The sequence below is a fragment of the Syngnathus floridae genome, chromosome 18, assembly GCF_059516105.1.
Source record: "Syngnathus floridae isolate MCC-2025c chromosome 18, RoL_Sflo_1.0, whole genome shotgun sequence".
Lineage (NCBI taxonomy): Eukaryota > Metazoa > Chordata > Actinopteri > Syngnathiformes > Syngnathidae > Syngnathus > Syngnathus floridae.
This window is the reverse complement of record NC_142430.1, coordinates 7,760,565-7,776,408: the sequence shown is the minus strand read 5'-3', so window position 1 is coordinate 7,776,408 and position 15,844 is coordinate 7,760,565. Positions and strand designations below refer to the sequence as shown.

At 44.9% G+C, this 15,844-nt stretch overlaps 3 protein-coding genes across 7 annotated transcripts; 1 reads left to right on the top strand and 2 right to left on the bottom strand.

Annotated features, from left to right (window-relative positions):
- Positions 1–1,767: 1,767 nt before the first annotated feature.
- Positions 1,768–14,428, bottom strand: plekha4 (pleckstrin homology domain containing A4). Of its 3 annotated transcripts, none has more exons than XM_088360720.1 (26): positions 14,289–14,428; positions 8,598–8,730; positions 8,481–8,542; positions 7,204–7,273; positions 7,039–7,137; positions 6,904–6,976; positions 6,717–6,817; positions 6,533–6,651; positions 6,258–6,470; positions 5,950–6,196; positions 5,833–5,886; positions 5,667–5,765; positions 5,472–5,522; positions 5,319–5,399; positions 5,103–5,255; positions 4,914–5,012; positions 4,732–4,840; positions 4,580–4,647; positions 4,390–4,491; positions 4,242–4,326; positions 4,136–4,158; positions 3,652–3,780; positions 3,209–3,538; positions 3,023–3,129; positions 2,852–2,919; positions 1,768–2,738 (listed from the first exon to the last, which is right to left on the bottom strand). In XM_088360720.1, the coding sequence occupies exons 4-26, from the start codon at positions 7,270–7,272 to the stop codon at positions 1,936–1,938; spliced, it is 3,282 nt and encodes a 1,093-aa protein (XP_088216846.1). In that variant the 5' UTR covers position 7,273; positions 8,481–8,542; positions 8,598–8,730; positions 14,289–14,428; the 3' UTR covers positions 1,768–1,935. The 3 variants fall into 3 exon arrangements, with proteins under 3 accessions (XP_088216846.1, XP_088216848.1, XP_088216847.1); XM_088360722.1 differs by having other exon boundaries at positions 3,652–3,777; XM_088360721.1 differs by lacking the exons at positions 8,481–8,542; positions 8,598–8,730; positions 14,289–14,428 and adding an exon at positions 7,422–7,731.
- On the bottom strand, positions 9,917–14,407 carry LOC148382770 (tripartite motif-containing protein 16-like protein). 3 transcript variants are annotated; one of them, XM_088360730.1, is made up of 7 exons: positions 14,289–14,407; positions 11,889–11,951; positions 11,230–11,480; positions 10,917–10,955; positions 10,758–10,820; positions 10,543–10,682; positions 9,917–10,453 (listed from the first exon to the last, which is right to left on the bottom strand). In XM_088360730.1, exons 3-7 carry the CDS (start codon positions 11,279–11,281, stop codon positions 10,043–10,045), a joined length of 705 nt encoding a protein of 234 aa, XP_088216856.1. In that variant the 5' UTR covers positions 11,282–11,480; positions 11,889–11,951; positions 14,289–14,407; the 3' UTR covers positions 9,917–10,042. The 3 variants fall into 3 exon arrangements, with proteins under 3 accessions (XP_088216856.1, XP_088216857.1, XP_088216855.1); XM_088360731.1 differs by lacking the exon at positions 11,889–11,951 and having other exon boundaries at positions 11,230–11,308; positions 11,371–11,480; positions 14,289–14,399; XM_088360729.1 differs by lacking the exon at positions 11,889–11,951 and having other exon boundaries at positions 14,289–14,399.
- On the top strand, positions 14,306–15,582 carry LOC148382768 (stonustoxin subunit beta-like). The gene is made up of 5 exons (XM_088360728.1): positions 14,306–14,461; positions 14,535–14,576; positions 14,645–14,707; positions 14,776–14,918; positions 14,986–15,582. Exons 1-5 carry the CDS (start codon positions 14,410–14,412, stop codon positions 15,391–15,393), a joined length of 708 nt encoding a protein of 235 aa, XP_088216854.1. The 5' UTR covers positions 14,306–14,409; the 3' UTR covers positions 15,394–15,582.
- Positions 15,583–15,844: the final 262 nt, after the last annotated feature.

Sequence of the window (15,844 nt, the reverse complement as noted above, 5' to 3'; positions counted from 1 at the left end):
CTTGGAAAAGCCCTGACCTCAACCCCAGTTTTCCTAGAAGACACAAAAGAGTCATGTTATAATCACTCACATCCAGAATGAAGACATTGGTGCTGAGTAAACATAAGGAGGGGAGTGGGGGTCTTCCCTGCCTCCAAAGTAAAAGCCCAAAAACTAGTAAGGGACCTCATTCGGTCCACTTCGAATACCATTGAACTGCACGACCCCCCCCCCCCCCCCCTCCCCCGCGGGTGAAGAAACGCATCATTGGAATCGATAAGTGACTGTCGGCAGCTGCTTTGCGGGGATGAAAACACCCGGAACCGAACCAAACACGCCTACCCCCCCCCCCCCCCCCCCCCCCCCCCCGCGAGAATACACAAGCATGTACATGCACAAGAATGACGAGATGACAATGATCTCCATCGTTGGCTGCATAGATGAGGAAGCCCTCGAATGCATTCTTCTAGTAAAACAACCAATGTGCGCGCGCGAGGGAGGGGGGTGAGGGGGGGTGTTAAACGAACCTTTTATGGCAAACATCACGATAAAACCACGCATGCATGCATGGCGTGCATCATGCGGAGCTCACGTCACGGTGCTAAAAAAAAAATGCATAAAAATGTCCAATGCATTGAATTTCATTTTTTAAAGGCCCTATTCAGATTTTAAATATAGCCAATAATTCAAGCCTGTAACGCTGCAAAGGCTTCCAAGCAAGGTCCGCTCTGATGATAATTATTTGATATTAGTTGCTTATCATTTAAGTAGCTGTGCACACACCGCACACTTGTGATTTGGTGACAGCACACACACGTACACACACGCTATGCATTTTTGCGTGCATCCATTGTTTTCTCTCTCGCTGCAAACTTGCATCCTTACCATATCCGTCGCGGTGTTGCTTTGCCGTTAAATAGTCCTCGGGTCCATTTTTGCGTGGGTCGGCGCCCCTCATCCGGATCCGAGAAAAGCCCCACTCTTCCTAATGTGTGTATCCCCCCCCCCCCTTTTTTTTTCCACATGTAAACGACGACGAGGAAGAGGAGCAAGGGAGGGAGAGTGACGTTACACCACCTTAGCACGGACCCCCCCCTCTCGGTGGGATTGGAAGGTAATGGGTCTTAAAGAAACATTCTCTCAGCATTCTCCGCATCCCTGTGATTTATGCGCGTGCACGCGTGGGCCAATCACGCGCACGCCGATGGAAGGAGAGGGGGGGGGCGCAAAATGAGTGACAGACATTTTATTTGCAAACAGACTAATGCATTGCAGTGCGGTGCCCTGTGCACAACCCCATTAAAACACTATGGCGGGCAAGTGTGTGTGTGTGGGGGGGGGGCACATCATAATATCCAGAACTTTGATTACAGTCAGCATTTCTTATTTGCATATCATTATAATAGATTTCTTTTTTTTTTTTAGCTTTGCAATGCTCCAAAATGAAAATCTGGGCACATGCATAGAATCTAATAATAACCTCGGGCCTGCTCTCAATATGCTGATGTTGTGATCATTTCTGGGTGACTTTAGGTGTGCAGCTGCGTAAACAGAAGGTGGTGCTGTCTTTAAGAGAGCAAGCCTGGGAAGGGATGATGTAATGTGCTCGCAGACAATGATGTCATCGACTAAGACTCGGCAAGGATTTAAAGTGACAAAGCAAAGGGTTCTTTTTTTTTTCAGAGGGGCTCCATCTAAATTCTGCGTCAGGTCTTTTTAGGGAGCAGCAGCAGGGGACGTCCTTTGGAAAAAAAAATAAAAGATATAATGTGCAAATGAATCAGGGGTGGGGGTGGGCTTTTCCATGTAGTGCACGGCATCTTTATTAATGAGGATGTTTAAGATACAACAATGATATCCATCCATTGTTTGAGGTTAGAAGTGTTATCTTCACGATGATTTTGAGCCTTCTCATGGTCCAACAGATATTTTTGACAGGAAATAAGATGATTTGATTTACAAACTGGTCCTTAAAACGGTTACTTTTGCTTTTTGGAAAGAGGCGGTCCGACCGACACGCTTTCCATTGTGGATGGAGCTGGATGGAGTCTTCGAGTTATTCTGGTCGAGGCCCAAATTTCGTTCTTCAGACTCTTTGGTCCTGCCATTTTGGACTACCGGTTGGTCGGCTTCGGCGTCCTTGCCGCCCTGATCGGATGCGCTACCGAGCTCGCCTTCGGTGATGACGAGCTCCTCCGGGGAGTTCCCGTCATTCTTGGTGATGTCCGTATCGGAGATGCTGATATCGCAAGCGATCTTATAGAAGAGCGAGTGGTTTTCTTTCATTTTCTCCAAGCTCTGGCTAACTGCGGAAGACATGGTAGCGGAGTCGCTGGCCTCGTCGGGCTGGTCCTCCTTGCGGGCTTTCTCCTCAGCGCTGATGTCAAGATCAGGGTCGCACAGCGGTGCAAATTCAAGACGGTGGATGGTGGAGAGGAACCACTTGGATCTCAAATCGGAAGACGGACGATCCCCGTCGACATCTTCGGTATCGTCCGGTTGGCGACCGTCCTCGCCTGCGTCTTTCTGACAGAGCGTCGTGGACGTGACGTGATGCGGCGACGGCGGGCGTTTGATTTTGGTGCGATTGTAACTTTTGTGCTGCGTTCTGCTCCCAAACTTGATGTCTCTCTTTGCATTGTCAACAAGTTGCTTTTGTCTGTTCTCAACTTGGGTTGTCGCACCAGGGGCGGGAGAACGTGGAGGAACGCAACTCAAAGAACTTCGGAACGTCTTTGGCTGGCAGTTAGATTCCTGATCTAAGGAATAAAAATGTGTGATTGATCGGTATGTATGTTTTGGGAATCCTGAGTACGGAGAACCTGCAAAACGAATTCATCAAAAGAGCAAAAATCTGAACTGTGGTAAGTACCTGATGTTGCTTTTTGCTTTCCTGATGAGTCATGGAGACGTCCCTCATGCTTGACTGGTGTAATGGCACTAAAAAAAATGAATCAGATGATTTTTATTTTGTAGTTCTTTAGAAAATCTTGTGGTAGCTAGCCTTAAACTTTTCTGTTTTGTTTTATATAAGACACGGCACCTTTGTATGATTTGCTGGCGTATACGTTCCACACGCCTGAGCTTGGCCTCACGTTGCTCAGGACTCATACTGAGGCCAGGGTCCACGTCAGAGGGCCCATCGACAGCCTGTTCGAGCGTTTACACTGAGTCATCTGTGTTGTCTTTTTTTCTTTTTTTTTTAAATTTAGTGATGGAATCAAATCACCTTCATTTCAGCACTGTGACCATCTCGGGGAGCTTCCGACGGCTCACGAGAATCAGAACTTGATGTTTTTGCAGAAGCAGCTCTGCTCACGTCCGCCTCCATCTCAGAGCTCCCGGATGCGGGCCGGCTTGTCTTGGTGACAAGATGCTGCTGGGGCTTTGTCGGCTCGGATTTATTACCGTGCTCTGGCGGGCATAGCTGCTCGTTCAGCGGGGCTTGGACCTCTGGCGGGGGATCCTCCACGGAAACCCGCCGGGCCACCAGGGAAGACGGCAGCATGGCGGTAACCACACGTGACACCCTTAAAGGGAAGGGGGCCTGAGAAGGAGACTAAACAGACATTGTATTGGTTAGAATGCACAGGCGTACCTAATAGAATGTCCGTTGAGTGCACACTGGTATGAAACCCGATTTTTTTTTTTTTTTTTGATGAGCCAACAAACCTCCTCTTGTGTTTCTGAACTTTGGGTCTTGGCAGCTGCGGAGGGTACGGGAGGTTTCTTCCTATTAGTCATCCTCTCCTGGTTTCTCTTCATCCTCTCCATCTGCTCCTCCTCGCTCATCTTCATCTTCTAAAGGCGACGCGGGCGACTTAGAATTGTGCAGATCTTCACATGTGAGCATGTGCTTGTGCCCATGTGAATGTACCCATGTGTGCATATGTATGTGAGCAAAGTATGATAGGTGCCAGAAGGGGCCTGAGAGGAAGGGAGGGGGAGGAGGGGGCGCCACTCAGCTCCTGTGCGCTCTCTGCCGGCCAACACGAGTAATGCAACATGCCCTAATTGCAGGGGAGATGATAGAATCAAAGAATTTCCAATTGGCTGCGATAACAAAGACTTTTGGAGCGTTTCTATATTTGGACATGTGTTTGGGAGCACATTAGCCAAAATAAAGCAGCACGGTGGAAAATATGAGCAGTCCAACCTTGGTTGATGTTGCCTGAGATGCTAGAGAGAGAGAAAAATGATGACAAATTGTGAAACAAGAAGCAGGAAAATGAATAAAACAAATAATAAAATCCTTTTCAAACCAGATGCATCCTTGTGTGCTTTTACACGTAGGCGGTCGGATGGATTCTTGCCTCGTCCGTGAATGGGATTGTCGGCGTAGATCCCCTGAAAGACGCATCCATCAAAATCAAAACGGGCAAATTTGCTTCTTAAATGCTTTTTCCTCACGTCATGTGAGGACTCTGGCCAGCTGAGGTCCTGGCTCTTGCTTTCCAGTAGCTCCTGGGGTAAAGGCGGGCGCATTGGTGGCTCTTGTTGCACATTCTGCTGCTGGGATTCAGACATGGGATGAAATGTGAGGACGTCAAATAGCGAGGAAAAGCAAAATATAGCCCAAAATGAAACACAGAGGCCTTACCGGTGGTACGTGAGGGATCTCGGTGGCAGAACCAGGAGATCCGGGATGCGGACCCGAGGACTCAAACACTGAGTCAAAGTTACCACATCAAGTTAGCACAAAATGACAAATCTAAATCATAAATAAAATAACAGAGAGGGACTGATACTAACTGTGGTGTTTGCGGAATCCAAGCAGGAAGCGGAAATGCTCCCTGTTCACCTTTAACCCCGCGAGAATGTCCTCCATCATCCAGAGCTCTCTCTGGGCCTGAGATTGCTCCTGGGAGCAGGCAAGGGAAAACAAGAACATAATAAAAAAATAAAAAATGAGGTGGTTGTAAATGCAAACATACCTGCGGCATCCCAAAGTTGCAAACGTGCTGCAGGTGCGACCGAAAAACGCAAAGTTCACTTTCCATTCTCTCATACTGATTCCACACAACCTCCATTTCCTAAAAGACAAGCAAAGAGAAACCAGAGGTGACATTATTGTTCCGACCCTGTGTTCTTGGTCTCATTTTTTTTTTTTTTTTTTTGCATACCAATGACACGTCACACATTCTGGCTCGGATTGTGACCAGTTCTTCCAGCAGCATAACCTTCTGGGTCAGGACCTCCTCATGGGAACCGGGTCCCCGGCTGCTCCAGTCCTCCAGTTGCAAACGTAACACCTCCAATGCACACTGGACGCTATCCTGTAAAGAGAAAACTCACCGTCAAAAACATATTTTTATCATCTCATATTAGCAACGAGCGACCTTGTCCATTTGGAGTTGGGCGAGTTCGACGGACAAAGACTGCAGAAGCTTGTCACACCCACACAACCTTGTCAACACAGCCTGAAAAGAAATAATAATAATAATAAAAAAAAAAAAAAAGATCCGAGCCCAGAAGGATATACACATACTTACGTCAGCATCACTTTCCAGAGGTCGGATTTGTGTTGGCTCAGATTTTGGTGGCTGTAAGAACAGCAACACTTGAGATTATATAATAATCTTGCAAAAATGTATATGAGAAGAGGAATTGAATTTATGACATCACAAAGTCACATTGAAACTACCAAATAGGCACATTTTAGTAGACCCCACGTCAAATGTACTGACAGATAAATGGCTGCGGTGAGGGGGGTGATGCGCATGTGCGGCCCGAGACGAGGGCGGCAAAGGGGGCAGCGAGTCTGCGTGGATCCCCGCCGAGTAGCTCTAAAGAAGGAAGCCACATGGAGATCAATCATAAAACACGAAAAGACGGTTCGTGTGCCCTCATCACCTTTCCTAAAGGTCTTCGCCCGGCGTGATGCACAGATCCATAAACAGGTGCAGGCTACAAACAAAAATGTCATAAATGTTCAAACGCTTGTGAAATCCAAATATGATGTCTCCGAACCTTGCTGATGTTCTGCCACCGCTCGGGGACCGGGGTGGGAGGAGCGGATCGGAATTCTGTCTTGGGTGAGGCGGGTGCGTAGTAGAGCGTGTCGGGCACCGACACCGAGTCCCCCTGAGGTCGAATGTCCGCCCTTCCCGCCGGTGTGTGAGAGCGAGACCCACGATGACTCCTGGTGGTCGGGATGAAAGGGAAGGAATCCGTCTCCCGGTTTGGACCCCACGGGCTCGGAGTTCGCGCTGAAGGGCTACGCAAAGAAACGATTCAATTGGACCGTATTCAAGTTTTGCTTGACGTTTTGCGACAACCTCGAGTTCCTCTGACGAGCGCTCCTCCCGTCTCTCGCCTCCTGGTTTGACGTCACGATCCTTCCCCCGCTCAGATGACTGGGCTCACTGAAAGTTCTGCTGACGTGTCTCGGTTTCGGACAAGCCTCCTCGTCCGAGGGGGACTTTGGGAGGTCCATCACCGACTCCGTGCTGCCGCCTATCTGAGTGAAATCTTGGTAGCTTGAGCAGCGCCTACAAAGATTATGATGAAGATGACATTCTGCTTAATGTTTTGTCAGAGCGTCCCTCTGTACCTGTGCATGGGGCCCTCCGTTTCCATGGTAGCAGATTGACTGAGAGCTCGGACCCAACCCAGCATGTCCTCCTGAGTGTCAGCGCTGAAGTAATAAGAGCGCATTCCCTGGTGCACCACCTGGGTTCGCATTTAGACAGACATTTTGATTAAATAAATAAATAAATAGATAAATTAAACGTTACCTTGAAGGTAAACTTCCTGTTCTTGCATTCTCGCGGCGTGCAGAATAAAATTTTGTAGCTGGGCAGGGGAATGCTGCCCAGCACGGGTTCTTCTCTGCTGTCTGGTTGGCAACAAAAACAAAAAAAGTAAACAAAAGCCAGTGCGATTCATCATGGAGAACGTCTGCCGCTGATAACAAATGTTTACCTTTGTAGTAGAACAAACAATAGTCGGAGAGGACGAACCACCTTCTCTTCCATAATTTCAATCCGCTGCTGTCCTGTAAAGTTCAAGATGAATGCTATCATGTTATTTTACTTTGAGCTGGGATAAAACACAAACTTTTTTGTTGAGCCATCCTCTGATGACCACGGGGCAGTTGGGGTCTCTCTTGACGGCTTGACACCTTTTTCCAAATGCTTGCAGCTTGCCATCGCTTTCCTGGACAGTGTGATGATGGCGTCACATTTTCAAATACAACAAAAAGCATAATGGATTGAAACCGACCCGTCTGACAGGAAAGTAGGAGATGGTGGCCACGCTGGATGCTTGGCTTACTCGGTCGTGCTCATCCATCCTGCAGACATTTCATGAAAAATTACTAAGCGTACATTCATAAAATCAACTCCAGCCTTGATTTTTTTTAATCATTCATTACAAGACGACTTCGAAAGAGTCCAATCAAGTATTCATGTGCGGTTGCCGGCTTAAGCACGAGGCCTTACCGCAACGTTGACGCGTTCCCACGCTAAACACCCCGAAGCCGTCTTACGACTTGTCCTTCCTGTTGCCGTTCATTCTGACTTGCAGTCGCCCTCGCCCACTTGCAGTTACATTCTCCAACTTATTCTATTCTGGGCCAGCCAGCATCTCCACTATATGCCCACGGAAGTGACAGGTGACAGCTGCATGGCCCGGGTGACTGGGAGTGTGTGTGTGTGTATGTGTGTGTGTGTGCGTGTGAGTCTGGCAACGTCTAAGGAATGGGCCGGCGAGGAATATGTGTCCCAAACTTGAGGAATGAGGAGTGAAATATTATACAAATATAATTTATAACCAGTTATTCCTACTAATATGACTATTCTTATTCAATTATTTCATATTAAAAGATAATTTTTCTTCTGAGGGCCATTATGATGATAATAATACAAATTTGTTTATTATTTTCTGGCTAATTTCAAGAAACATGAGCATCAGCTTTTTTTTTTATTATTAAGAATATTTATCTCTATTTAAAGGGAGTATAGATCAGGATAGATTCAGTCTCGAACTTTTGACCCTGTTTGAAAAAGATAAAAAAAATCTGTGTGCAACAGCAGCTGATCGCCAACCGCAATTTCTTTTCAAGTCAGTCACGGACGAAATAATTCCCAACAATCGCATCTTTGTCAAGTCAAAGAGATGCGAATCATTTCTGAGGGTGTTATTGTTGAAGTTTTGCAACAAATTCTCCATAATGAGGGAGGAGGAGAAGAGGGTCAAGAAGACTTGAAATGCAAAAGGGAGATGATGATGGCGACGATGGAGGAGAGGACAAACGTCAAAGTGTGCGCGCCGCACAGAGTGAGCTTTGTGGACTTGGAAACATTTGCATGTCCTCCACCCACACGTTGCCGACATTTACAAATAAATGAAGCATCGAAAACTATTCTATTTCGGAAAATGTTATAAAGTTGAATTTGGTTGAATTCACACATTTCCAAAAAAGGTGGAATTAGCCAAGATCACTTAATTGGTTCAATTCTGACGACTTGAGATCAAAATAATAAATAAATATGTCATACCTGACTAATTGTGCCACTTGGCAGATGTCCTCACAGCGTCCCACTTTGAGCTGGTCCACTTTCTGAAAAAGACACCACGTAAGCCGAATGTCCGATCTCCCTGGCTTTGTGTTCTACCTGATCAGCGTCTGCACATCTCGTCTCGCTCTGGACGCACTGTCAGCGTCTTCCTCCTTTACCCCTTCTTGGGCTTCTTCATCCCTTCTGGCATGCCCAGCTACAAACGTTCTTGTCTTTTGCTGAGCGTGGGCTTGTGACAGAGGAATTTATGGGGAGGAAAAAAAAAATCACAGCTGGTCAGTTCTTTATTGTGAGCTACTGTTTTGTTTAAATGTCATCTCGGAGGAGCATTTTGGTGAATACTAAACAATTGCCACTTCTAGTTGAAGTTTATTATCATTAAACATAAAACTTTAAAAGAAACACAAAAGAGATAAATGCTAGTGCGGCAATGATAAACTTGTTCAATGTTTTATTTAACCCTCAACTAAAGGCAAATTAAATGTCCAGCAGAGGGCGCCGTTTGCAAACTGTACAAAGTGGTTCAAGTCTTTACTGTCTGTATCAGGTTATTGCTAATAATGCATTATCAAAATAAAAGATATACTTTTGAGGCCGCAGGGAGGAATTATTTCATTGCATAAAATATGATTATGATTGACAGCATGCAGAATAAATGTTTGAAAAATGTTCAAAGCACAATTAAATTGCGTATTCCTTACAACAACAGTCATTTCAAAAGCAGCTACTGAATCCATCTGGTCAAGCCTGTGTTAGCATGAAACATCATCACATATGCAAATGTGATCACTGACATGCAAATGAATGAGCATCTTTATTCATACATGTCCACAATTTTCTCTAAGGCGCCTAAGTTAAGATAACAATGAGTATTTGTTCCCAAGTATGAAAAGTGGGCCATTCCTTTTCTCCGTAATGTACCTATTTATGTCGTAAAGGACGTCCACCCCCCTAACGTTAAGCGTAGAGTTACTGCTGTCTGTCACAGCGCTCGGAATAAACTCACATGTACAGAACATATAGGTCAGCGGCATGGCAAACGTGATTCGAGGTGCCTTGCCATGTCTACTCAGGTTTCATCTGATCATCAAGCATTGCGCTATTCTAATGCAGTAGAAAAGTCAGAATTATTTGTATAACCCAAAAAAACAGTGGGATGAGAAGTGAGCCTTGTGGAACGCCAGCGGTTTGTATTGAGTCAGTTTAAATCTTTGGATGTAAATCAATGAAGTCATCCACACGGGAGTGATGCACTTGAAGCCAGTCATAAGCACATGTAAAGGATTTCACCATTTTTGTCTAAATTGGTATCAAGGAAGTATTTTGAAAAGAGCGAGAGACAAGCTTTGCAAGCTTTACGTGTCACGGAGGCGACCCCAAACAGGATTAGCGTTAAAGAAAACAGACGAGCAAGATTCATTATTCCAAAAATCGTTTAATCATATAATACATAAAAATATACACAAGTCATAGGAAAACAAACAATAAATAATATCAAATGAAAAGGAGTACAGCGGTGCAAATGTGAACAAATATTTCTTTCATTCGGCTCGTTTCAGTAACGTGAATGCAGATTGAATTCCCATCCAGAACCCGGGAAGAATCTTCTTACTAAGGTTGGTTTTGACCCGATGCAGCAACTTGACCTCCTTTTCCACACCCTCGCCATCGACCACGTAGAAGCTGATGATGCCGGCCGGCTGGTCGATGTACATTCCGATGGTGGAGCAATAGGGAATGTCGTTGATGTCTTTATTTAAGCCGTTGAACCAGATTTGGTAGCGCGTTCCCGCCCAGCACAAGCCCCAGGACTCTTCGTTCTCCCCGAGGCCGCTAGGCCCGGAGTTGGCCCGCCGTCCGGTGCCCTCCAATGTGGCACCGACGACCACCCAGCCAGAGCATTCTACTTCCCAGTAGGCCCTCATGTTCCAGATGCTCTCTTTAGTTAGGACCTTCACAATAATAATTCAGAATTTTATTCCAGCACACGTACAGGAACTCAGAATAGCACCGTTTACTTAGTTAGCGATGGAAACTTTACCTGAGGTGAGTACTCATATCTCTCCGGTCGGTCCAAGACGGGACAAACCTCCTCAATCCTGCGACGGGCTTTGGAGCCATTGTCGGAAATCCATAACATCTTGTTGGCCGTCTTGTCATCCAAAGACAAATTCATCCAATCTAGACATCAGGAATTTACATCTTAAAACTTTTTGGAGGATCCACTGCATTGTTTGAATAAGATATTCTTCATACATTTGAGTAGCTCTGCTCTTCTTGTAGGCTCTTGGATGTTGGGCACGTAGATGGAGACTTTTTCTGTAAAAATGTTCAATAAAACACAATTATGAATAGAAAAGTCTTAATATATATAATACTATAAAAGCATCACATGAAGAATTCCAACATCAGTACCCTTAATTTTGTCATTCTTGTTCGACTTGATTTTCTTTCCTGGAGAAAAAAAAAAAAAGAACAACGGATAGATTAGGTTGGTGCATTGCTGCTGTACAAAATATCCACAAAATGTTTTTTGCTATTCAATTTAAAAACACAAAAAATTAAAACACATTTCCCAATTAATACCTGATACAATTGTAAACAAAAATCAGGGGACTGAGTAGCGAGTCTTGTGGAACGCCACCAGTGTCTGACCATAATGGAAAGTAATTATGCATATGTCTACTAATTTCTTTGATAGATGATAAAAAAAATAAACTTTCTTTACCTGGTTTGAAGTTCTCTTGCAGGATTACGGCAGAATTGGGTCGACTGGGCATCTTGAGCAATGTACGTGCGTTGAACAGCTGAAGAAATTTGTCATTCACGCAAATTGAAGGTGCACAGTCTCGTCGTTGGACTTTTATACCTCTGCGGGGAGGAGACCGGGGAGGGGCCCAAGGGGAGTCTCAAAACCAGACGCTGAGGTCAGTGGAGCGTCTTCTCCACAGGGGGTCAAGGGCCATCGGAGTCACTTGACTGACATACATACAGTCGGGATATAAGTGAAGCCACGTGACGCGCTAACAATTTTCCATGTGGCGCATGCAGCAAAGTGCTGTCAACAAGAGGAGCCACTAAATTAAGACTTCAGATGGATCGAGATCTTTGATCATGCTGCAGCTTGGCTATATTTCCTAAATTGGAAACACAGGCAGGGCTAGCGGACTGTGGATTGTTTTAATGAGCATAATAGTCAAACGTGACACACAATCAAATCAATCTTTAATTATGTTCTGAACCAGGCCATTAGTTAACTTTTTTTTTTCTTTCTACAAAAAACACGGATCTTTATACTTTATCCATTCTGACAGGTACAGAAAGATACTTTTTTGGTCAGGTAATAAACACTTTTGATTATTTGAAGAACAAAAAAAAAATCCCTACGTTTGATTAGATCCGCTCTGCTCTTTGGCTGGGGCATATCGGGGTCATAGGCTGGGTTCTTTTCTGAGAAGGGATGTTACAGATTTGGTGAATATCATTATATTTCACTCATTTTTCTTTTTGGTTAGTCACTTCACAATGTTAGTTAGGAAAGCGATGGAAATATTATTTTGCTCACATAAAAGCGACAAACTGCCCTTCCCGCACATTTTCTTCCACTAAATAACTGTGGCGTGGTTGTCATGGCAACGGCAGCGGACCAGCCAAAGGGTTGCCAGGCACCACCGGGCTATTTGAAGATGCAACTTTGCCTCAGAGTTGCTTTAAGGTCAATGGACTTGGCTCAAACAGTCTTCTGGTTTCATATCTTAACAGATGGCGGAAGGCGAGCCAATGTATGCCATCTGTCTCTGTCACAACACAACAACATTATACCGAATTTTGACGGCTGCCGGCAATTATCTTACGCCATCGTTGAGGTATTTTTTGATTGATGGTCAAAATGTAATCGGAATGATTTTTACCCATGGACAAAAACAAATGAACGATTGTAAACTATTCCAAGGACTGCAAGTGTTAATCCCATAATTAAATACCAAAAGGGATCATGTTATGCTTGATGACATTGATGATAAGATTTATCCAACGTTACGTAAGGAGTTGGGTGCTACTAATATTTGCAGGCCGTGTTTTTCAACTTCAGGATGGGAGATCAAGTGGTGACAATTAATCCTGACTGAATTAAGATGTCAACATTGGCAATTTATTTACCAGCTCCAGCCACGCCATCCGATATAAAGCGACGTTCACACCAGCTCAGAGCTGTGATTCCGGGACAAATAAATACAACTCCTAATGATGATGATGATTAACCGTCTTGTTATCTTTGAATTTATGGCTTCCCCGAAAGCATGAGCGAGCTGATATTTATCTGTCAAGACACCTGTTTGCTGCCAAATCTAATATTATGTTGTGTATTTTTTTTTCTTTTGTTGCGAAATCCTTCCGGCGTACGCCAGTCAGGGACCGGCGTGGTGACAATGACAAGCATGAAATCAGCCAGTGGAAAAACAAATCTTTGAATCAAGCTGTGCTAAAAGACAAAAATCCGGCTCACCATTGTCTGACCTCCAGGTGTCTGACATGATTGTGTCAGTGGTAGGCATCCTGAGAGTGGCTTTGCTCTCCGCTGAGTGACAGCTCTTATATACCTTGAACGCGCCACAGAGGCGACCCGGTCACGCTCGGCGCTGCCGGCTTATAATGTGACATCAGAATTGGCAACAATACCCAGGCGCGTAACCGGATCGGGGTTTTAACGTGGTTTTCTTAAAACGCGTGGATGCGAGGACATCCCGTTGTGCCGGGCCAAAATACTTTGCAGCATCACCGACCTTTAAAACGTGGCATTAAGTCAAGGGAGGGGGGGGGTGATGACTTGCGAGATAGCGCCCAAGTACAACAACAAAACAAAAAAACAAATGTTTGCTCACGTGTGTTGCGGGCGTGCTGGAGCCTATCATTATAATATGTTAAATTAATCCAACGCAAGTAGATAAAATTATAAACACGGGAAATATTTAAAAAAAAAAAAATGGTGGTGCGGGGGATTTTTTAAGGCTCAGCGCCTATCCCTCGCATATAGCCAGGGTTTTACCGCACAGTACATTTGGCAAATTCATATACAGTACAGTGGGGTAAATATACATAACCTAAATACTGACATCAATGCAGGTCACACAGTACAGATGCGTCAGCCATTTATGGCCGTATCACTTTCATGTCGCGCACGTTAGCCAAGAAACACGCGAGCGGTCGTAAACGCTCCTCTTTAAGTTGCGTTGGCCGACCCTTTACAACTTTGGCCCGTCGGCAGTCAAGGCGAGCCCAGCCCCGCTCTGGATGCTCACACGAGAGCAGCATGCGAAACATGACATATAAATCTGGGCCAGCTCACTGGAATGTTTTGACAGCGGCAAAGCATGCGTGGCTTTATTCCTTTTATAGGCCGATCAAAAGAAAAAACACACGCGCTTTTCGAAGCTCCGTTGACAGATGACGTGATCCGGGATCAAATGCTTTGACCTGCGTTCTTGCTAGTCGAGACAGTGAAGGTCAGGATTTGGGAAGCGATAATATCCCATAAAATCAATGCCATTCAATGAGAGATAATTTAAATAATCAACTCTGTTTGCATTTCTATTCAAATCATCTGTCACGTCAATTTTCTAGATCATCTGTACCGCAGCAGTACAATTTTTTTTGTGTGAAAGTGAAATGATATAAAGAGTGAATATATTTAAACAATCAACCAAAATGCATTTTGTGGAAACGTCACTATTACGCCCTCTAGGGGTCACGTATAGTACAAGACTGTGATTTCAAACCAAGGGTACTCACCGGCGTTGACGTGATGATCCTACCAAAGGGAGGGTGTGTTGTCCGCTGTGTATATAAGATGGTACATTGTGCGATCCAGGCAGAACGCCGCTGACAGACGTGAAGGTCGTTATCCAACAAGATGCCAACCAGCACGCCCAGTACGAGAATCCTGCACGCAGCCTGCAGACCTGGTAAAGGGAGCACATTCGGAGTCATTCATAATGCCGCTGGGATAATCGAATGTACTGTGTGTGTTTTTAATAGAGAAAATAGGGAAGGGGTCAAAAAATGTGGCTGCTCTTCAAGGTGAGTTGCAAATAAAATAGATGGATTTCTTGTTTTTCTTATATCACTATCATGTTTTTATTTTTCAGATAAAATTCCTGACTATGACCCAAACATCCCAGAACCAACCTGCCGAGCCGAGCTCCTTAAATGTAAGGATGGAGGACTTGCTTTTAAAAGTGTCCTTTTAATTTGGGATGTTTCTTCTCACATTTGACAGACTGGATGAAACTTTCGCTGGATGATAAAACAGCCAATAAGATGCTGTGGATAACAGACGGAGGATCCAGAGTGTTCCGAATGACTGATGATGTCACTTGTCCGGTACTGGACAGGCCGGAGCGATATGAATATACACCGCAGGTTGGTTTGAACTATTTGACAAGATAACAAAACTTCAAATTCATAGTTTTACTTTTTTTTTTTTAAGGTTCTTTGCAAAGAAGGAATCTTGGGCTTCCGAGCTTACTGGGAGATCAAGTATACGGGTTGGGTGGTGGCCGGGGTCACCTACGAAGGTGCCGGGCGGAGGGGACGGGACGGACCCTGCGGTCTGGGCGAGAACGAACAGTCCTGGGGGCTGGGCTGGGGGGGATCCCACTACCAGGTGTGGTTCGACGGCATCGACAACCAAATCTGGGACGTCCCCCAGTACAGCACCATCGGCGTGTACCTGGACCAGCCGGCAGGGGTGGTCAACTTTTACGCCGTTGAGGAGGCCGAGGGAAAGCGGGAGGTGAGATTCCTACAAAAATTTAAAAGCTCCTTCAAGGGGAGGATGATGCCTGGGTTCTGGGTTGGACAAAAGTCCTCATGCACTCTCACTTTGAAGGAATGACCTTCGACCTTGTATGTGGCCATTTGCATTCACCAAGAAGCTGCTGTTTGTGTAAGCACATTTAATATCTTTTTAAATATCTTTTTATATATTTTTCCATGAATGCATATCTAATGAATTCAAATAGATTCCAGATTAGTGTCGGTTGTATTTACATATTCCTATTGATCAATAAGCTATTTGTGTAAAATATTTGTTGTGGGTTTTGATTTCTTTTTTTGTAGTAATGTGTGATGTCAGTGTGTCTTTACATTATTTGAGTTGTACGCCAATAAAACAAATTATTCTGCATTATCATATCAATATTTACTGTAATGATGATGATGGCGATTTGGTTTACATCGTCAACCCTGGAACGCATCTCCATCGTAAGCCGAGGACCCCATGAAGGTCATGTAACAAATAGACCCGACCACAAGAGGGCAGCATCGTGTCAGATAATAAATTATGG